The sequence below is a fragment of the Chroicocephalus ridibundus genome, chromosome 1 (genome assembly GCF_963924245.1).
Source record: "Chroicocephalus ridibundus chromosome 1, bChrRid1.1, whole genome shotgun sequence".
Lineage (NCBI taxonomy): Eukaryota > Metazoa > Chordata > Aves > Charadriiformes > Laridae > Chroicocephalus > Chroicocephalus ridibundus.
In genome coordinates, this window is record NC_086284.1 from 155371033 (window position 1) to 155393316 (window position 22284).

The 22284-nt window shown below is 36.7% G+C and overlaps 1 protein-coding gene across 4 annotated transcripts in view; it reads left to right on the forward strand.

The window, feature by feature from the left end:
• Positions 1–21525, forward strand: part of DNM1L (dynamin 1 like) — a 40141-nt gene extending 18616 nt beyond the window's left edge. For 2 of the 4 annotated variants that reach the window (XM_063319487.1, XM_063319494.1), the window contains 17 exons: positions 631–677; positions 1804–1875; positions 2418–2504; positions 3308–3470; positions 5431–5551; positions 6189–6320; positions 6619–6825; positions 7013–7133; positions 8485–8640; positions 8756–8845; positions 9831–9923; positions 11466–11522; positions 12717–12794; positions 15078–15245; positions 15830–15939; positions 19050–19209; positions 20639–21525. In XM_063319487.1, the coding sequence (XP_063175557.1) occupies positions 631–677; positions 1804–1875; positions 2418–2504; positions 3308–3470; positions 5431–5551; positions 6189–6320; positions 6619–6825; positions 7013–7133; positions 8485–8640; positions 8756–8845; positions 9831–9923; positions 11466–11522; positions 12717–12794; positions 15078–15245; positions 15830–15939; positions 19050–19209; positions 20639–20695 (1919 nt within the window). In that variant the 3' untranslated portion in view covers positions 20696–21525. The remainder of the gene's footprint in view (positions 1–630; positions 678–1803; positions 1876–2417; positions 2505–3307; positions 3471–5430; positions 5552–6188; positions 6321–6618; positions 6826–7012; positions 7134–8484; positions 8641–8755; positions 8846–9830; positions 9924–11465; positions 11523–12716; positions 12795–15077; positions 15246–15829; positions 15940–19049; positions 19210–20638) is intronic. The other 2 variants (XM_063319504.1, XM_063319513.1) reach the window with 1 other exon arrangement.
• Positions 21526–22284: the final 759 nt, after the last annotated feature.

A 22284-nucleotide genomic window follows, 5' to 3' on the forward strand; every position in this document is an offset into this window, starting at 1 on the left:
CTTTGCTGTTTCTGGGACTGCTCTTGAATAGCCCCCAAGTAATTCCAGACATCAGTGGTGACTGACAAAAGAGTTAAGATGTTTGATCCTCGACAGATTTGGGAAGAGACATGTTCTCCTAAGACTTCATTGTGACACAGTATTCTTACCTGTTTTCTGTTTGCTTGGTTTTGGTTCTACAGGTTTTCCTAACTTTTTCTTTCAGCTGTAATTTGATCTCACTTGCATGGTAAATGAAAAGATGCTAAAAGCTGGTATATTTTCAGATTTTTTTAAGCTCTTGCTAATAATTCTTTTGTTTTCTGTTGCAAGCTGATATTTAATGGACTAGACCATTTCTGAAAAATGGTAGGATAGCTGATTGTCTTAGTCACAATTAATAACGTGGACCTTGTGGAAGGGAGACAAATTATAAATTTGTCTCTTAAAAATTCTCTTAAATAAGGAGAATCATAAACAGAATCATAATTTGTACTGAGCTATTTAACATGTAGCAGTAGAAAGACTAATTTTCCTCTTGCTGCTTGGTAAAAAGAAAATAATGTTGTAGTTTTCAGCAAACAGGTTCTTGGATAAATGTCTTTGAAACATCTGCTCCTTCTTCCTCATGTATCAATTCTTTGTTTTCAGAGATAGATGCTGAAGAGTGGGGTAAATTTCTTCACACCAAAAATAAGGTATGCTTACTTTAATTAATGATGGAGCAGTAGTGTCATAAATATGTGATCATATACGTATTTAATTCTATATCTCTTCCCTTGACTTTCCCAAAAAGATTATTCTACCTCCTGTGCCAGAGTATTGAGGATTTTCCGTTTCGCTTTTTATGAGTAGAAAAGCTCATAAAAAGCTTCTGGAAACATTCTTTCAAACTCAAGACAGAAAGTTTATCAATGGTTGTCTGTTATGTGGGTCATTGATTCTGCAGAGTATCTTGATCCTTTTTGTTCTTTTGTTGATTTTTTGGGGTTTTTTTGTGCATTGGCAAAATTAGAATGGTAGTTGCAAAGACAAGGAAGTGTATAATCACAAGTCATTTCAGGCCACTGAAGAATTGGCTACTTCAGAGATTTATTAGAAAGCTATGAAGAGGACAGAAGAGCCTAATGCTCGTCCAGGAGGAGAAGCAGAAACTGAGATGACCTAGGACTTCAATAAGAGTCAAAGCTTAATTCTTTGCTGGAAAACAGTCATCTTTTTGTTGTCAGACAAATTATTTAAGTGTATAAACTTATTTCCTCATCTTCTAAGCAGTGCTAGAAATTGAAAGAAACCTAGAGAGGAAAGCAGAAGGAACCCATGCAAGGGTAGCTCTGTGCTAAGTTATTTTGGATTGGTGGAAGGAGTATAGATTTGACAAGAGTGGAAAAATTTTGAAATGAAACTCTGTCCTTGTTCTTTGTCATCTTTGAGATGAGAAGGGGTTCTGACTGCATGTTGTTTATTAACCTCTAAGAATTGCAACTATATTAGAAATGGAATTAAGTGTTTGAAATTGACATTAGGTGAATGCGGTTTTACACCTTGTCTGACACTGATGGGGTAGTAAGTGTTAATAACAGCAATTTCGCAGTATTAATCAACAAATTACGTACCAAGATTCCAATTTCTGTAATTCTTAGCACTGCTGATTGCTGTTAGCATTCTCTGAACGGCTAGTAGTCATTCTTCCTTTTTCCTCACCTTCTGTATACTTAGTTACAGAGTTCTTTGCTGTCTCTTGAAGAAGAGAGCATTATTTTGCAATTATCTAAGTGTATGCTGCCTTTGGTTTTTAAAAAATTTTTTTCTTCCCTACTTCAGATCTATACAGATTTTGATGAAATTCGTCAGGAAATAGAAAATGAGACGGAGAGGATTTCTGGAAATAATAAGGTAAATGTCGCACTGTCTGTCTTTATCTTTCCATAGATTCTCTTGCTGCTGAAACGTTCCTTAAACAGTTTTGGCAGCTAGAAGCAAAAAGCTTCATTGAACTATTCTAATGAAGAATACACTAGTGCTGCTTGCTGTCTTGAGATTTTTTTACTGGGTTTGCGAGACAACAGCTAAAAAAAAATGCAGAGAATTGCTGTTTACTTCAAAGCTTCTATAATAATAGTGAAAAAAATGAACATAGAGTTAAACTTGTTTCCATTTTTCCAAATACATGCCTTTATGTGTAATTATAAAATCAAGTATAATTACTGAAATATAAAAGCTTTTATGCATTATACTGAGAGGGGGAAGCAGCGCTGCTTCCAAAGACAAAGGAGTTGGTTGACAGGTGTGGCTGCCTTTTTTTCCTCACCAAGTAGTTGTAAGGTGTATGGTGGAAGAAAGTTTTTCTAGTATGAAACTACAGCTTTTGGCTTTCTAAAGGGTACGTTTAAGTAATCCAGTACAGTGATTAATTTTTATTATTAATATATTTTTAGGGGATCAGTCCTGAACCTATTCATCTTAAGATTTTTTCATCTAATGTTGTAAATCTGACTCTTGTGGATTTACCTGGAATGACAAAGGTAAGATGCAGATGCTTCTCTTCTGACTCATTGTGAATGGTGTCTTTTGAAACAAGGAGTCTATGTTCACTCTTTGGCATTATTCTGCATTGTTAGATAAACAGCTTTCCTCAGGTTAAGTAGCTGGTTATATAAATTTGAGATGTCACCATCTTCTGGTGTAAGATTTGGGTTTCTGGTGCTTTTCACTGTTGTAAGAGGTAGGTCTACTTAAGTTCTTCCTCTTTCTATATACAGCCAAGGCATTGGAAGCATTGTGCGGGCTGCATGTTCTTTTTAATAGAAGAGGTAGCCCTTGCAGTTTCAAAGTTGTACCTGCAGATAGATGGGTAGTTGACAAATTTGAAAAAGTTTTCCCCATTGCTTCTCAAGAAGTTGCTATATGTGTTTTGTGTAAGAAGTTGTATAAAGTAAGGATACACTAGAAGAATTGTTCAGGTCCTGTTTCTTGAGGTTTTGTACTAAATAATTTTCTGTGGCATGAAGATGACAAGGTGACTTCTTTTCCTGCCTGTGCACACATACATACTTCACTCTGCTAGTTGTGCAGGTGGTTCTTCAATACCAAGTCTCCTTGACAACAGTATCCAATAATTTGAATTGATTCTTATTTCTCTAAGAATGTTTTTAAATTTTATACTTTTCAAGATCTTCCTTATCTTTCATGTCTGTTTGTGAAAGGGGAAGGAAAGGGCTGGAAAACTTTATCTTATACCATGGTATAGGGTATGAACTTTCAATGAGTGGTCTCATACAGGTGTGAATATACCGTTTTGAACAGTTCTGTGTTGTTTTTTCAATAGGTCCCTGTTGGTGATCAGCCTAAGGACATTGAACTTCAAATAAGAGAGCTAATCCTTCAATTCATCAGCAATCCAAATTCAATTATTCTGGCAGTCACAGCTGCTAACACAGACATGGCCACTTCAGAAGCACTTAAAATTGCACGGGAGGTGGATCCAGATGGTAAGCAGCCAGAAAAATTGGATCCTGTAATTCAACTTCTTTTTTTAAATTAATTCCTAAAATAAAACTTAACTCATTTGGACAAAAAGTAGTAAGAAAAGCAAATGTTACTGACTTTCCTAGAAAATACAATTGTTATATTTGCTTTAAGGCTTCCTGCTGCAGTCTCTGCAACTCAGAGAAAGCTGTGAAGAATTAATATCCATGGATTTCTGGATTACGAACAGACAGACAACTATTTTGGTAGTCATAGGAGCTACTTCTGTTTACAGAACAGCAAAATGGCATTACACAATGTTGGGGGGTTTGAGATTTTTAGTAGTTTACAGCGGTCTTTTAGGATTGCTTTATGCTTTATTGTCCAATGGTGTTTATTTTAGTAGAGAAAATATGCCATCCTGCAGCTAGTGACTGACTGTCTAGCTAGTTTAGTGACTTTTAGTAAGAATAAAATTAATAGATAATGGCAGTATCCATTTTGCTGCCCTGCATTTATGTGACAGAACTGACTGATTTGATATAATCTAAAAAGAGGATTTTCATTTTATATTTTCCTAATGACTTTGAAACAGATCCAAAACTACTAGGTACCTGCTTCTTGTGTGTAGAAAGTGCTCTCAGTACCATTGATTAATAAATGTCACTGTGTTATTTGAAAGAATATGGAAAAGTATGCTCTAAACATAGGTATGCTGAAATTAGACTAAAAATTGGTGTTGCTGTGCTTTGCCCTCAATTTTTTCTTCCCACAGAGTGTAACATTTCTTGCTTGTTTTCAAACTGTCACGTCTGCTTTGGCCTGTCTGCCTAAGCCTTTATGGGTTCCACAGCCACGTAACCTTGAGGGAGAACCTCCTCATGGCAGTCTTCTCAGCCAGATAGTCCTGGTTCGAGGCTGCAGACCCTTTTCTTTTAGTTTACTTTACCCCTGTAAAAATGATCAGCTGTGATTTTTGGATCAATTATTTCCAAAATTCTAAATCTTAAAGCTTGAGTTGCAGCTTATGTTGCAAGTCCTGTAGGAATAATGGTATGTAATGAGAACTTGATGTACTAAAGTATATGTAGACTCTCACTTGCATTCATCTGAAAGTTTCAGAAGCTAAGAACCTACTGATTTTGCTGAGTTATTGGTTTATTTTTAGACTTGAAAAGTGTGTTATATTTTAAAGAAAAAGTTCTTGCCATGTTTATTTCAGACCCAAGAGCCTGGGAAATATTAAGGTCCCAGACAAATCCTGTGCATGCTAGCCTACCTGTTTAGATGTGCAATATTTAATGAATTTATGTCGCTTTTTCCTCCACAGTGTCCAATATGAAGTTTAGTTTTAATTTGAAAAACTTTGTCACAAATTCAATAAAAAACTGCTTCGTTAGTAAAATTAAATCCCCTAATTCTTGTTCAATGGGTAGATTCCAAGCTATTCAGTCTCCCTGGCGCTTTCAGCTATGTATTTGATGCACTGTGCTGGAAGTGGGCTTGTTGCCTCCTTTAGCAGCTTCTTCAGTGGGTAGTGGTATTTCAAATATAGTTCCAAACAGATTGCCATTATGCCTGGTCCTACATATATGCTGGAAATATGTTCAGTTCACTCACACTTGCAGCTCCCTTGCTTGCCTTACTTAGTCTTCTCCACAAGTGCTTAGTAATGCCTCTAACCTTATGTAGTATGCAAAAATGTTTGTTGTAATCAGTAATGATTATGATTTCAAACTGCATGGTGCCTAAACCTTTTTTCTTTAACCGGATCTGTGTGGGGAGCAGTACATGCCAAATACTTTCTTATAGTCCTGTTAGTAAAGGGCTCCAGATAGACTAACACTATGTGTTCTTGTGCTAGTCTTTGCTAATTTGCAGTATTAAACTTCATGCAGATGTATGAGGATCTCTTTAAATTATGAGGTTTTGCTACCCTGATCAAGACAAAACATCCCTGTGAGTGAGTTTTCCTTTTGGTAGGTCGAAGGACCCTTGCTGTTATCACAAAGCTGGATCTCATGGATGCTGGCACTGACGCTATGGATGTGCTCATGGGAAGAGTGATTCCAGTTAAACTTGGCATCATTGGAGTAGTGAACAGGTCTGTCTGGGCACATTGATGATATTCTTAAAACTGTGTTAATAATATGGAGTAAGGCTTTTGGCTTTTTAACCATGAATATGACTTGAAGAGTAAGGTAACTTGAAATAAACTTTTGAATAAGCAAATGAGAAGCTTGTTGCTCACTTCTCAAAAGTTTTGTCTGTTCTTCTTCCACTCAGCCAACTACTAACTTTGAAAACAGTAGGGACATTCCTTCTAAAAGACCTGTAGTGTCACTTCTTCTTTCTGCTATTGTTTTTTAGCTTGAGGGATGCTTCTGTTCAGCTGTTCACATTAGCACTGATCCGGTACAGATCTTGTATGTTAGTACTAATCTACTGCTAACTACATACGGCTATAGTACTGTTCACTTTATTTTTTGCATATTAGCTAGGTCAAATCTCATGCAGTTTTGATAAAAGCTTTGCTTAATCTATGTACAGCAGCTACCCATACTAATTTGTTGACTGTGCTGTGTGGAACAAGAAATAAAATCCTTTATTGTGTAAAGAAGATTAGTTATGCGTGTAAAGCAAAAATCAGCTGTTCCGATGTCCTGTCCAGAAAATCAGAAGGTAAATTATTTTTACTTTTCATCTATTAACTAGCGTGTAACTCCGCCTTTTAACTTCAGGAGTCAGTTGGATATTAACAATAAGAAGAGCGTAGCTGATTCCATTCGTGATGAGTATGGTTTTCTTCAAAAGAAGTATCCTTCCCTAGCCAATCGAAATGGAACCAAGTATCTTGCTAGAACACTGAACAGGTACTACATATTATGTAAAATAAAGTAAATATGTGCTTTTAAGGATACTTTAAGATATAAAGTGGTGTATTAGAAATATGTATAAACATTTATTTTTACCTTTTCTTTCTCTTTTGGTGCTGTATAGTGATGCATTGAGGAAGGCTCTGGTTACGAATTCAGTTTCTGAGTTTACTGTAATTTTCCTGAGTAAATGTTTACCTTTGGTGATTGGTTTCTGTCTCTTCTCTGTTTTGATGGAGATGATAAAGTTGAAACTTCTTCTCCCTTCTAATGAGGGACTGTTTTCTATTTTTAGACTACTGATGCATCATATCAGAGATTGCTTGCCAGAACTGAAAACCAGAATCAATGTTTTAGCTGCTCAGTACCAGTCTCTATTAAACAGCTATGGGGAACCTGTTGAGGACAAAAGCGCCACTTTATTGCAGCTTATTACCAAATTTGCCACAGAATATTGTAACACTATTGAAGGAACAGCAAAATACATAGAGACTTCGGAGCTGTAAGTACCAAATGGTTTTCTAGAATATTGTCTGAGCAGTTAGATCAACCCAGTGGCTCTTGCTGGCTTTCGTTAGCAATAGCATAACATATTCAAAAATGTTTGAATCTGTAAGTAACTGTAAAAAATGTTTGCAGTGAAAGCTTTTTTCTTGTTTGCTACTTAAGTTGTTATTTTATTCTTTCAGATGCGGTGGAGCCAGAATCTGTTACATTTTTCATGAGACCTTTGGAAGAACTTTAGAATCTGTTGACCCATTGGGTGGCCTTAACACAATTGATATCCTGACTGCCATTAGAAATGCTACTGTGAGTGTTCTGTATTTCTAAGTGTTGTTACTATATATCAAATTTGAAGATCAGGTTTCAACAAATTTGTACTCCTTCAGTCCTGTGAATTAATAATCTCAGCTGGATGAGTTAATATGGAGAGGCTGAATCCTGCTTTTTTGGTATTTTACGTGAAAAAAATACAATATCCAAATTTACAGCCATTATCTGATAAGGAATGAGTTTAAGGTGAATGCTTATATCTCATTACTGTTATTTACAGTGTGAAGTAAAGCTCAGGCCCAACTTTGGCAACTCTATGCTGAAGCTATTCTATATTACAGAAATGGTGATGGAAGACTGCCTCTGCATTTATTTTGCATTAAGCACTTCTGTTAGTCGTGAAGACTCAGTCTGAGATGTATGGGCTAGGACGCATTCAGATATTTTAATTCTGCATAAGGGACACAACTCTTCAGTGGTTCAGTGTTTATGTGACAGATTTGGTTTCTTGTGGCTATGGGAATCTGCTAATAATTAGCAGAGTAAGTTCACTTATAAATTTTGCAGTAGATAGAATGTTCACTCCTTAGAGCTTAACTTTGGATGTCAAACACGTAAGTCTGCTTTTGTACTGTGTTCTGTTGGGTATGGACAGTCAGGTTTCTGTATGGTCAATAATTACTCAAATTTGGAGTGCATTAGGTAGTCTGCAGCAGATCTGTATGTGTGCTCTTATGCTTCTGTAAATGTAAAATGTAAAACAGCATTTAGTATTGGAGAGATGTCTTGTTTTTATGTGACATATGACATCTTTGTGTTTCTAAAGCTCATTTAATTAAAAATAAAAGGAAATTTCAGGTAAAAAATGTTTTCTGTATGGTCATAAATGAAATTATCCCAAACACTGTAAATCAGTGACACTGTATTGTGATTTTACTTAACAGAAAACCCACCTATCTTGCAGTAAGAATTGCATGCCTAGGACTGTCAAATAAATAATGGTTACTTTTCTCTCTGAAGTTCAGAAGAAAATGTGTTTGCCTTTATAGTAAATTTCATTTAAACTCATATCCACAAATGTAAAAAGAACTGTTCATCGTTGTAAGCGTAGAGTGATATTAGTAGGTAGAAATCTTCAAGTTTCTATAAGGATGCTGGTTACTCATTATTTAACAGACTTTGTCTTAAAGGTAATAACATTATATTTTATAGCTTTTATATTGAAATATTCCTGGAACATATTTTACTCTTAAGACCTGTTCTGAGTGTTCTTTTGGGTGCAAGCACTGTGACTTGATTTATTCTGGGCTTCATCAGATACTGCTTCTTAGAAACGTGTATTGTTTTAATACACGATTTAGCAGCTTTTTCCCTCCTTTTGAACTAGGGTCCCCGTCCTGCCTTGTTTGTTCCTGAAGTTTCATTTGAATTGCTGGTAAAAAGGCAAATCAAACGTTTAGAAGAACCTAGCCTGCGCTGTGTGGAGCTGGTTCATGAAGAAATGCAGAGGATTATCCAGCACTGTAGTAATTACAGTACACAGGTAAAAATGCATGCTTTAGAATTATGTTTGTAATTATTGGGCTTTTTTTCTTTCCTCCCCCCTTCCCTAAAAAAAATCTGGAAGTCTCATCAGTAAATTTTTGTTTTATTTTTAGGAATTATTGAGGTTTCCTAAATTGCACGATGCCATAGTTGAAGTAGTAACCTGTCTTCTGCGTAGAAGACTTCCTGTCACAAATGAAATGGTAAGTTTCCATCTACTATGATTTTGTTAGAAAAAGTGTGTTTTTTCTGGAGTCTTTCTTGGTACTTCTGTTTGCTCTGTAATGTCAGGAACACAAAATATTAAAGGAATCTTAACTTTCATTTGTTAAATAGCTAGTTATTTAATATCTACATAGTTTGAAACTTTTTCTATAGTAGAAGATAAATACATAAAACTCAAAGGGGGTAATGGGGGTAACCATCTTCAGCTTATTGTCCCCTATGTTTCGAATTCCCAAGAAGAATTTTACTAAAACTTTTATTTAACATCTCCTAGTCTTCCTGGTATAGGTATATTTCCTTCCCTTGAAACAGAAGCTGTGCGTTTACTGTAGAGTTAGGGATGCAATGATGAAAATTAAATTGTAGTCCTTATTCTGTGTGTTTCAGAGATAAAATCAACACAAAATGTTGGTCTTGCTTGTAATACCCTTTAGCTAGCAAGAACTAAATATTCAGCTTCTAGATTTGGGTAAATATATTTTAATAGAAAAGTCTGCTTTGGTCTGCTTATTGAGGAGGAAACTGTTTCGGTTACTGACTGTATGTGTATGACTGATGTGAAAAGGAAAAATTCTTCTGTATGCTCACTATCCCCTGTACTGAGACATCTCTCATTGATTCAAATGTTGTATGTGGCTTGTGGCTGAAGGGTGACTATATAGCTCACTTCATTACTATATATATATTACAATCATTTATTACTAAGTTTTGCTTGTTTATTGCTAGAGAGGGGTTAGCTTGATGAAGCTAACAAATTAAACTGATGTAACATCCAAAATGTCTGAAGGTCTGAATGTGTTGCAATGAATGAATGAATTCCCTTCTTCCCTTCTGGATCAGAACGTTAATGTCTTTGGGGCAGTAAGAATGGTCTTTTGCTTTCTAGCTTTGTAGGTCATTGCTCTTCACTAGTGTTAGAGTTACTCACTGAATTTTTCAACTGCGAATGGCATTGCGTTACAGGTTCATAATCTAGTGGCCATTGAGTTAGCTTATATCAATACCAAACATCCAGACTTTGCCGATGCCTGTGGTTTAATGAATAACAACATAGAGGTAAGAAAATACGTTCTCTTTAAAAGTCTTTTGACTCCTTTGAGAGCCTAAATAATTGGTAAAAGAATGCTTCAGTTTCTTTCACTGAAGCACGGTTCTACGTTTTGAAGTATAAAAATGTGATACATTACAAATATGGTGTATACTCTTATCTTGAGATCTGTTGATTTGTTAGGTTTATATTGCATATTACATTCAGGAACAGTGGTTGATATTTCACTGAAAATAATTCTGCCTGTATTTCTGTCTGGAAAATAAGATGAGCACCTAATTGACTATTGGCTATTAAATGAAATTTGTGGAAGAGAAACTTTAAATAGATAGTTGTGAAATACTTTCTAATGTTGGAGTAATTGCATTTTGTCTCTGTCAGTGTATTGATAGCTATAACGTTACTTTCATTCATGAAAGGATAATACAAGTATTGTTTCCTCTATTCAGGTCCTAATTTCTGCTTCCTTTCGGCATTGTTCTTGAATCTCTGTATTACCGCACTTCAGTCTCCCTAAGACAATTTTCTCCATTAATCTCCCATAAGCCTTTTACAATTTCAGTAGCCTTTCTGTTTTTCAAGTCCAGCTTTGATTGGTAATACTTGTTGTTATCATCCTATAGAAGCAGTTGTTCTACAACTGGCCTGATCAAGTCTGTCTTGCAGTCTGATTTTGTTGCAGTGCTTCATTCATCTGGCTAAGAGCTCACTAATATTCTTGTGTTACCTTGCTTATCCAACACATTGTATCATAGTAGTGTTCTTTTTTTAAATGCTTATGTTATAATTTCTGCTCCTTAGTTCTAAACTTTTACTTTCTTTTATACTGAAATTTTTTATTGACTGGCTGTGCAATTGGGTTTGCCTTGGTGCAGACTGCTCTTGAATCTAGTTCAGAAACAATGTCTGTGCAAACTGCCATGGGTACAAAAATTAGGACTTGGTGAAGTTGAATACAGGAGATTATTGTATTATTGTGTGTTACTTAAATTAGTCTTTCCCAACATTTTCCTGAACAGGACATTGACATTTTTGAAGAAGCAAAGCACGTAAAACATCTTACCCTTATTCAGTGGATAATCAATTTTTAATTTCAAGAAAAATCAGATTTTTGTTTGTCCTGATTGCTTCAGACTGTTTTGCTATAGAGTGAATGCTGCCGCCTCCTTCTTCCTTTTGGGCTAATCATAGTTAACCCTGCTGGCCTTTTAGATTACTTTGAAGATTTAAAGCTTAATGAGGGATGTAGGGTATATATGCTGAGCCAAACCGTGTAGCTTTGATCTTGTTTTTCAAAGGCTCTAGCTTTGATTATAGAGTGTGTTACAAAAGTTTTTATATTGAGAATTTCCTATTGACCAGGTAATCAGAGTAGTTTTATCCAAATAATTGAGGTTTTGATAAGATCATAGTATGACTGCATGACACTGGATGAGATGAAATTGCTGGTGTTTGTCTCTAAAATGTAAGTAATCTGTAAAATATAAATCTTGCATATGCGTTGATACGGAGTAATACATAATTGAGGTCTTACTGGATTGTTTTTAAAGGAACAAAGGCGTAACAGGTTAGCCCGGGAATTGCCTTCTGCTGTGCCACGAGACAAGGTAAAGTAAATGTTAACTTTTTCTTTATTTATTCATTTAAAGTTTAATGCATTCTCCTTTGATCCAATCTAAGATTGGAAATGTTGATCTGCTACCCTAGTAACAGTGTTGAGAGTTTCCAGGTATTGACTTTTCTTTCAATTTCATAAGATAGAAGTGGAATGTTATTTTCATCTTCCAAAGATGCACTTTTTGTCAGGTTTTAAATCTGGTGTTTCCGAGGACTTGCGTATAAATTTACATTAATATTTCACTTAGTACCTGAGTATCATCTGAGGTAAGGCTTAAAATGCCTGCAGATATCAAGAGATTGACTCAGAACTTTTGTGTTTAAATTTATGGCTGAGACAGACTGATTTCAAAAGATAAGTGATTTAAAGTATTCAGTGTGCCAACATAGTGACTTGGTTGTTTGGGTTGTTTTTTTTTTTAAAGTCACTCTTAAAACTGCAATTTATTGCAGTCTTTTTGTGGGAGAAGATGGTGGAGACGACATTTTCATTTGATTATCATAATCCAGTTATGTATTCTGTCTCTGGAGCTCACTTAGTTTTACCAGATTTTGGGTTTAATTCAATGACAAGTGAGTACATGGGTGAAAGAACCAAGTGTCATGAAAAACATTCCCTGGCTGTAGAAATGAATGGTCTGACAGTCCGCTGGAGTTTGACAGTTATATATTTAATATTACGTGAAGTATTTGGAATCCAAATGTACAGAATACAGTTTAAACTCATCAGAGGTTGTAACAGGAGTTACTACAGCTGATAGAAATCAGTTCATTAAGTTAGGTTAAAAAAGTGAGACAAAGTCCCAGAATGGATTTATATTACTGCCTTTAATCAGTAGAAGACAACTGATGGATGAACTGGGAATTTAAAGTGGCTACCTAGAGATTGCTTTCAGTGCTGTTTGATCCTTCTTTCTATTGATCGTATATATATCATCAGTGTAGGAGCTGAATGAAATTGAAGGCCAGATAAGCCAAAAGTCTCGTAATCATCTTGGAGATGCCGTTTTTCTTCTTTTCTGCTTACATAACTGTGTTGCTTGCAAATTGAAAATATTTTCTTTTCTGGATTTTTTTTAAAGATGCTAGTAGGTAAAAGTGTATGAAATTTGCTAGGTAGATTTGGTGGTCTTCAGTTGAATTTTTTTTTTTCCCCCCCTCCCTGCATTTTTTACCTTCCTTAGTCTACTAAAGCTCCAGGTGCATTGACACCTGCTTCCCAGGAGACTGTTACTGCTGCTTCTGCTGAGGCTGATGGCAAGGTCTGTCTTGATTTTTCCTATAAGCACTGCATGCACATTTCCGTTGTGGTGCACCGCAGGTAGTACGGAAAGCAGTTTGTATTTAGTGCTCTGTCACTGACACCGTACGCCCTACAGAGTATAGACTACTCGGCATTACTGATGGTAGTATGTGCAGTGGCAGGTAAAGATGTGCCATTAGGTGGCAAAGTCACTGCTTTCTGTTTGAACTCTTGGTTGCAATATATTGTGGCACAAGTATGTGGCATAATTTGCCTCAAACTGTAGTCAATAGATTGGTGCAACAGTATTGTAATGAAAAGTGTTCAGCATGGTTGTTAAATTGCATGTTTTTAATGTGTTGACAGTTAAAGAAGGAGGACAGAAGATAAGCTAAAAATGTGAGTTTCCTGCTTCCTGCAGGGAATCTTTATAGGCTTTGTTCAAACTGACCCTCCTTTTGTTGTTTCACATAATCGTTCAATTCCTGGTTTACTTATATTTGTGTAATGTGTTCTGCAGTGTTGTTTTAGACTTTAGGTGTGCTGTCTCTCATGTTAAAATAACAGCTTGTTACTGTAAAGACTTTTTTGGTAATTGCTTTCACTTGGAGTCAGGAAAGATGAGTAGTCACAAGTTTGTGTATAAGGAGTACCAAGAGGACTCAGGCTTTCTGCTTCTTTGTATATGCACATTCAGCTTCTAGTGCAAAGCTGCCATTTCTGTCCTGAACAAAGTAGTCAAAGTCAAAATCTAGTCAGTAGTAGAATTTTAACTATGACTTTCATCAGAGTTTTAGAGGTTCTGATAACCTGCAAACATCTACAAAGAAATCAAGAGCTACTGTGAGGATACTGCTGTGTCTTAAGAAGTTGCAGGAAGCTGCCAAATTTGGTTTGTGTTTCCCACAAAACCTGTACTTTATTAGGTGGTGCATATTCAACACTCTCTCTTGTGAAAAATGTAGCTTCATTTCTGAAACTACTTTGGAGATAGAGCAGGCTCCACAGTAATACTAAATGAGAGTGGCATAAGGATTTTTGCCATTTTTAATAGCTGTTCTGCTATCAGAAATAATGTAATGGAGCTTTCCTCATCAATGGCTCTCTTATTAGTAGAGGTAGATTTGAATTCTTACAGCGTATTTTTTTTTTTTACAGCGCCTCTGAGCAGTTGTGCAATTTTAATAAAATTTATGATGTGCACAGTTTATCTGTGTTTCTTCCCTGGTATGCAGCTGTGGGTATTCTATCTGCCATGCTTTATTTCTCACTCTTTAATTTTTTTTTAGACTCAAGATCAGCCTGTGGTGGTTTAATTGTAAATGAAATAGATAAATTTAACTTATTTCTTCCTATATGTGAAACAGGACATAAGTAGTAGTAGTAGTTAGAGCCTCGAATGACCTCGAATGTTTTTTAAACAGCAATAGATTTTAAAGCACAGTAGTAAATAGAGCGGATACCAGGTTTATGGAAAGGTACAAAATAAAAATTACCACTGTTCCACATCAAAATGAACTGTCTTTTTTAAAATACTATTTTAATATGTAGTGGATACCATTTACTAATACTTCTTTTGTCCAATGATTCCTACTGTTTAAGAGTTGGGTGTTATGTCCTTTTCTCAGGAGATCAGTGAGTCATTCTTTGTCTGGAACTTCCCAGAAACTCTGATCTTCACTTCCAGAGGATGGAGATTTTTGTTTCGTTTTGATTTGGTACCAAAAAAGCCTTCTATAAATTGAGGTCTGGCAGCACAAATACATTAGGAGCTTTGGTACCCGGAAGTAACAAATGTGCATACTTTCTAGCTACTATTGTAAGAAACTTCAGTTTATAGTAAATAAAATACCAAAGAATTTAAGTTTGAGTCTTCCAAGAGCTGTGGTGATCTTTAAAACATACTTGCATAATGATCCTGATGGTATAGGTTGTATTGCTCCAAGGATGTATGGTAAAAATGGTAAAAGCTAAATGATTTAGGAAGACCATTCCATATTTCAGAAGTGATTTGTAGACCCTTAAAAAGCTGGGGAGCCTCTTTGTGAGGCATTTTCATACCATTATTAGGAATAATATGAGTTTTAAAAGCTTTCATTTACTGGTATTGTGTGTCAGCTGTAAGCAGCAAAGGAAGAAGAAAGGTGGGGAACGTGAAGAATAGAATGAAGGGGATACACACATGAGAATCATTTTTAGTGAGTCTTACCTATAGCTCAGTAATAGTAGATTTGATCAGATGCTGCTTTGCAGTGCCCAGGTTCTAACTCTCCAATGTCTCTTCATTGTGCTGTTTGTGCAGGCTGCTCCTGGAGCTGGAGATACGTCTCAGGAGCCTGGAACAGGCAACTGGAGAGGAATGCTGAAAACCTCAAAAGCAGAAGAGGTATCAGCAGAGGAAAAATCCAAGCCAGCTGCAGCCCTACCTGCTAGTCCTCAAAAAGGACATGCTGTAAACCTATTAGATGTGGTGAGTCATGAAAAACAACTATCTCCTCTTCATAGTTCAGGCTCAGGAAAGAAAACATCTGAATTACAGATCTTGTAACTTTGCTATTAATATATGATATCTTTCTAAATATTTACCACAATAGGGACAATATACCACAATATTTACCCCCTTCCAGTTCAAGCCTTTGATTTGGGATAACTGGCTTCCTTTCACAAATTCCTGCGCAAGTGAACTCTTTGTCTAGATCGCTCTTCCTACAGAAACAAATCCCAGGTGATGTCTGAAGTCAAATGCCTATTCTTTTTTTGCTGAAGTTAGCATTTTTATATTAGAGGAAAAGAAACATTAAAAACAAAACCCACAAGTTAAAAATAGATGGAGATCCCCTAAGTGTTTGGAGAGCTTAGTTCCTTTATTGTCTTTTAAAAAAAAATTAGTGGTGCCGTCTGACCTTTGTTTCACAGATCTGGATTTTTGACATGCCTCTAATTTTACTTCTGAAGAATTAGAGGTTTGTTGCAAGGCAGGCTGCATCTATCAGATTAAAAGAGCAATTAGACTCCACAGTTTGAGTAAACTGAGGCTTTTATTTTTTTACATAGCCTGTACCTGTTGCACGCAAACTTTCTGCCCGTGAGCAACGAGATTGCGAAGTGATTGAACGACTTATTAAATCTTACTTCCTTATTGTCAGGAAGAACATTCAGGACAGGTAAAACCAAACTTCCTAGAAATGTTTAAGCCATACAAATGTTGTGATTATCTCATGAGTCATGTATATAATCTTGTTATTTTATCATGTTCTTATGTTTGTAAACAGAGAGAAAACATGATTATTTTCTTTTAGAAGGGGGAGCAGCAGTAAAACTTGAACCTTCACAGAATTAAGAAGCCTGAAGAAGCACTTGTTTTCTCTAATGGTTCGAGTTCTGTATTATATTAAGTAAAAGGTTTAATTAATTATTTAGGAGATACCTGCTTTTCTGGAGGATAATGCAATTCAGATGGATGATGTGCAGCAAATAACTGGCATGAACTCTAGGTGCTGTGTAGTCCTGACAGAATTTACGTTTGCCATCCTATTATTTCAGATGGGAAGGTCGAATAGGAACTGCTGCGGCTAAGTTTTCTAGTACTTAGCCATAAGGATGGAAATAGCATAAAAGTGATGTTTCTGCTGCATGCAACTATGGAAAATGTCTTTAAAGTTTTGCTTTAAAATTGTCATACTTTTTTTTTTTTTGATAATGAAGAACCATGTAAAACTTTGCTTTGCTTAAGTCTTTGTGGAAATACCTAAATAAGAGCAATAATTTGCTCTTATTTAACTCGTGTGTGTGTGCGCATATATATCTATATATGAGAAATTTTGCAGGAAATACGGGAATCTAGAAACCAGATTTTAGAGTGGATTAGTGAGGTCATAGCAGTTTTATTATATCCAGTAAACTAATACTGTCCTGCAGTGTTTGTACTAGTAGTGTTACCTCCTTGCGTACTCAAACCTTCACATTCTTTGCAGTAAATGTGCATATGTAAAAAAAAAAATTAAAATGCTATCTCAAGCATTATAGATTTGATATATTAGGACATCCTCACCTAATTCAGAAATATTTGTAGGAAATACCTCTCAAAGACGGTACGCATGTCCATCCCATATCATAGTTGTAGAACCAATTCAGGCTCTTACTTGGATGGTTTGGATGGTGTCGGTACCCACACAGCTTTGAACCTGAGTTTGAGGTTGCTTTTACTCTTAGCCAGGTGACTTCCAAAATATTCTAGGCTTCTTAAGCTCTTCTTCTAGTAGAACTTGCAATATATTTGCTTGAAAGGAGGATGCAAACTGAATTAATTGATTACTAATACATCTATATGGTCTCATCATGATTTCCCAGAAGTCTTCCTACAACTGGCTAGTGAAGAACCATAAGGCAGCAGAAGAATGTAATGGGAAAATTCCTAGCCACACTTGGGAGTATGATCTCAAATGCTCAGATGTGTTGATGGATCTTGGTTGATCTTGGGTCTGGCTGTTTAGACTTGCATGGTCCTTGTCAAGTTACATCTGTGATGACAATTGCAGCGCACTCAGAATGAACAAAAACTCACAATCAGCCCATGAAAATTATTTTGATATAGATTTAGGGCTATGGGCACATGAGAGGAGTGATGCGGTCACTACTTAATGAGTCAGTACAGATCATACATCAACTCCCAGTCCGCTCTAATTGCAAAATACTGCTGCTAAGAATTACACCAAGGTCGTCTAAACTAACATTTCTCAGTTGGGAACAACCATCAGTATTTTTATGGTCACTTACTGTCACTGATGAAATAACCTGAGTTGCACTAATTCAATTTTTGATCCTGTGTTTATATTCCCCAGATTTTGATTCTGCGTTAGTGTGATGATTTGATTTTGTCAGTACTCACATAAATATTTCCCACCACTTTTTCAGGAGAGTACTGACGCACTACACATATCCTGAGGCCCAAAGAAAATCAGGTTCAGATAGATCCAATACGTGGAATTTTTTTCAGGAAGCTTAGTGGCTTGGAAATTGGAGCTGAGACAGTGGTTTCTTTCAGGTGTTTTAGCCTGATGCAGAACTGAAAAATGTTGCTTTACAGATTTTGTAGTGTCTTCTGATGGATTGTTCTTGAATCTTACTGGTTGCTGCCTGCCTCTATGCCGGACAAATACATTTTTCAAACTTACTGTGGCTTAACCCCAGCTGGCAACCAAACATGCAGTCGCTTGCTCACTCCCCTTCCCACTGTGGGATGGGGGAGAGAATTGAAAGAGTAAAAGTGAGAAAACTCGTGGGTTGAGGTAAAGACAGTTAATTAAGTAAGGGAAAAGCCGTGCACACAAGCAAAGCAAAACAAGGAAATCATTCACCACTACCCACAGGCAGGCAGGTGTTCAGCCATCTCCAGGAAAGCAGGGCTCCATCATGCGTAATGGCTACTTGGGAAGACAAAACGCCATCACTCCAAATGTTCCCGCTGTTTCTTTTTTTCCCCCCAGCTTTATATACTGAGCATGACGTCACATGGTATGGAATATCCGTTTGGTCAGATGGGGTCAGCTGTCCTAGCTGTTTTGCCGCCCAACTCTTTACGCACCCCCGGCCTACTTGCTGGTGGGGTGGGTGAGGAGCAGAAAAGGCCTCGACTGCTTAGCAACAACTGAAAACTAGTGTGCTACCAACAGTATTCCCATCCCAAACCCAAAACATAGGACTATCCCAGGTGCTAGCAAGAAAGTCAACTCCATCCCAGCCAAAACCATGACAACGCTTTGCAACTCCATTTGCAGTTTTAAATTGCCCTCACATTACGCTGTCTGGTATCCTGAGATAATGTAGCCCAGTTTTTGAACAGTCATCCTGTTTTCATTTCATCTGCTAAGTAAGATCAGATACATGAATTCTTTCTTTGCCTCTTTCTTTCTCATTCACACATTAAGATTGATTCTAGGGTTGAAATACTTAGCTTTTTGTTATGCCTACAGTGGAAACTCAGGTTGGTCTCTAGTGAGTAAAGTAATTTACTCTTTTATTTCTTACACTATATATGTTCATGTTCTTTAGAATGCAGCTGTCCTATTTGGAGGAAATTCAACAGCTCTTAAATTGCACAAGATAAGATAACTGCATTTACTTAAGAGAGTTTTTATTTATGGTAGTGGTAGATTCCTGGTGGTTTGAGCCAAGGTTGTGTGTAGCTGCTTGCTCACACTGTGCATTCTTCAATCTAGAGCAGGCCTGGTTTTGAATACTTCTTTCTGAAGAAATACTGTTTCTGTGCTTGCAGTGTGCCAAAGGCAGTGATGCATTTTCTGGTGAACCACGTGAAGGACACTCTTCAGAGTGAGCTGGTAGGCCAGCTGTACAAATCCTTGTTGTTGGATGACCTTCTGACGGAATCCGAGGACATGGCACAGCGCAGAAAAGAGGCAGCTGACATGCTAAAGGTATTAAAAAGATCAGGAGCTCATTAAATTGAAAGCATGAATTAAATTGAAAGATGTGAGATTTCTTGGAAGACTTGCTTTCCTTTTTTCTTTGCTGCTTTTTTAAGAGTATGTCAGCATGTTATTTCTCTCTGCTTGAGGAATTAGAAGAAATATGCGACCAGAAAGTATTATGTAGATTGAGTACTTGAGGTGACTTAAACTGTATTTTGGGCATAAATCAGAAGCCCTAATCTAGTGTTATTTTCACTTACACATTTGGTTTTAATAATTTGCTCTTACTTAACTTCATAGTGTTCAACAGTTCTCCTTTGGGGGATTAAGCTTACAGTGTTTTAAGTGCTGTTCACGCATATGCTTCACACAGAACCTACCGGCCAGTGTCTGGTGTACTTAGTACCCCATAATATGAACAGCGGGAACGCTGGGACTCACTTATGATGACTCCTGTGTACATCTGTGTGACCGTGCCTTTGTGACACATCCGTGTTACAGAACTCTTAATTTCTTCTTTGTTCAATTATGTGGTGTATCAGAGTCTGATAACACCCGCAGCAGAAATCTGCTGCTTTGCACAGAAAGAGCCCCTCTGCCAGTTCAGCTCACGGAAGGAGGAGTGAGAGCTGCTTCTCTCTCATATGCAGCGTGGTCAGACAGCGCGTGTTTGAGAGACTGGATACCCTGAGACGCGGCTTGTCCAAGACCACCTGCAGCACGTTTAATCTGTGCTATTATATGATCAACGCTTGAGTGAGGGGAACCGTCTGTTAACAGTCTCTTAAACTGTAAACTCTGTAAGGCCAAACTCATAGCTCAGATTTCTCCAACTGGAGTAATACTTAAAATAACGTTAGCATTAGTTGGTATTCTGAGCTTCTAAATTTGCGAAGTTTAGCAGGCTAGACTGTAATGAATGCATCAGAATGCTAAAAGTGATATAAAATAGATGCGGCTTCCGTTTTATTTTAAGGAAGCTTTAAACTGTTACAGCTGCATGTGGTGAAAAAGTCTGCCCTTCTTGAGAAGTTATTTATAAATAGAAAATGTTAAGACAAACATAGGTGTTATTGTGAGCACTAAGTACGTAAAAGTTGCTCAAAATGACAATAAGCTCCTTTTGCTTCTGACTGAAGTTCAGTTTTCAATTAAATTTTAACTCCTTTCTCTAGAGGAATGATTTAATGACACCTATGCTGTTTTACCATTACCTTTTGCTTTGTAGTATTTCCGCTTGCATCATCTTTTGCAGATGGAAGGCTGCAGAGTTGTTAATCAGTCTTGTTGTGGGTTGTTTCCACTCATTTCATAATGAAGCAGATTGCCTTTAATTTTTTTTAACATCACGCTTACTAGACTGTTGCTGTTATTTCTCTGAGAAACCTCTCAGAAAAACTATATAACTTTGGCTTTTCTGTCTTTCTGTGCGCAGGCCCTGCAGCGAGCCAGTCAGATCATTGCAGAGATTCGTGAGACACATCTTTGGTGAAGACTGTATCAGCCACACTATTTATATGCATTGGAGGTTACGTTGACTTGAAAATTGCTAGGCATGGTATACGGAGTAGAATTTTTATTTATGAACTCTTATCTGTGTACTGCAACTGTGTAAATCTGCTCATGTAAAGACAGTTGGTTTGATTTGCAGACAAAAAAATATGCTGTATTTTGCAAAATAAGTCATATTTAATCCACATAATAAATGGCTCTAAATGTTTCCTTACCAGCTTTCTGGTGCAAATTAAAGCAGACCAAGTCTACTGTCTCCGTGACAGTCTCATTTGAACTTGGGGAAAAAACATTAAAGTTCCAGTGCCTGACTTGCTAAACAGGTTGCCTGTTGTTAAGATGGACGGTGTAGTCTTGTGGCATAGTTTTAAGCTGCTTTTACAATAGAAGTTTAAATACTGTGAAGAGAAGAGAGCACCGAGTATTTTCTTTCATGAATATATTGCATGCACTATGACAGATGGAGGTATATCAGTTTTATAGCACACTAGAGATGTCTACCGTATTACTATGTATGTGTGTCCCCATTTTTCTCCCCAAATGTTAAAACTGCAGACAAAACTTTGAACTTCATTTAATGGAGTATCGTGTAGGAAGAATTAGCCTGGAGCTTGCGAACAAGAACGGCCTACTAAAAAGTGGGTGCAGAGTTTTTCATGTGCACTGGAGCTTGTGTATGAATGTTGGGGATTATAACCAGGTACAAGAACACCTTCCCCTTCCTCCCCCTTGGGACCAAGCCCCTGGACCATCCGGTAGTACATTTGTTCTGGCAGAATTGAAAAATAAAAATGGATTTCAAAACTGTTACCGGGATAGTAAGTGTTTCTTTTAAAAACAGATTAAGTTGGCCAGGGAAAAGGGGATCCCCACAACTTCTTCCAGATTTTGGAATGTATGACAGTATGAAAGAAAGTCTGTGAGATGGGAATATTTATACCAGAGATTACAGTTACTTTGAGGAAATTTTATTGTGCTGTAAGTAGTGCTGCCTTTTTTTTTTTTTTTTTTTTTTTGAGGACAATCCTAAAGTTAGGGAATTTTAGGTTGAAAGTTACGTTGATGAGTTATTTTCTTCTGATTATAATTCATACATATAAATATCGATCACACTAGCCTTTAAGAAGTAAACATTTTAATTTTTATGAATAAAAATTTATTTAAACTCCAGCCAGCACACTTGCATGTACTTTTCAAGCAGATTCACTCTTTTGTATAAAGTAAAAATGTCTACTATGGTGTTGCTGATATTTTAACACAACTTGCATGAAAAATAGGACACTGCTGTTTGTTAACATCCATGGCTTGCTTTTACAATATTGGGCCAACATAGTGAGGTTTTTAGTACCATATTCAGTTCCTTCCCCATTTCATCAGTTAACAGAAATGAAACTCCTTTTGTAAGCTGCTAAAGATTGAAAATTTAAAAACTGTTGAGACCTCAGTTTACAAGAATGTCTGTTTAAAAATGTTATTTTACTCATGGTAATCTTCAGTTTGGCACCAATACAAGCACAAGGAAGTTAAGTCTGATCGATGCAACTTTTGGATACTTTATGCATGATCTGA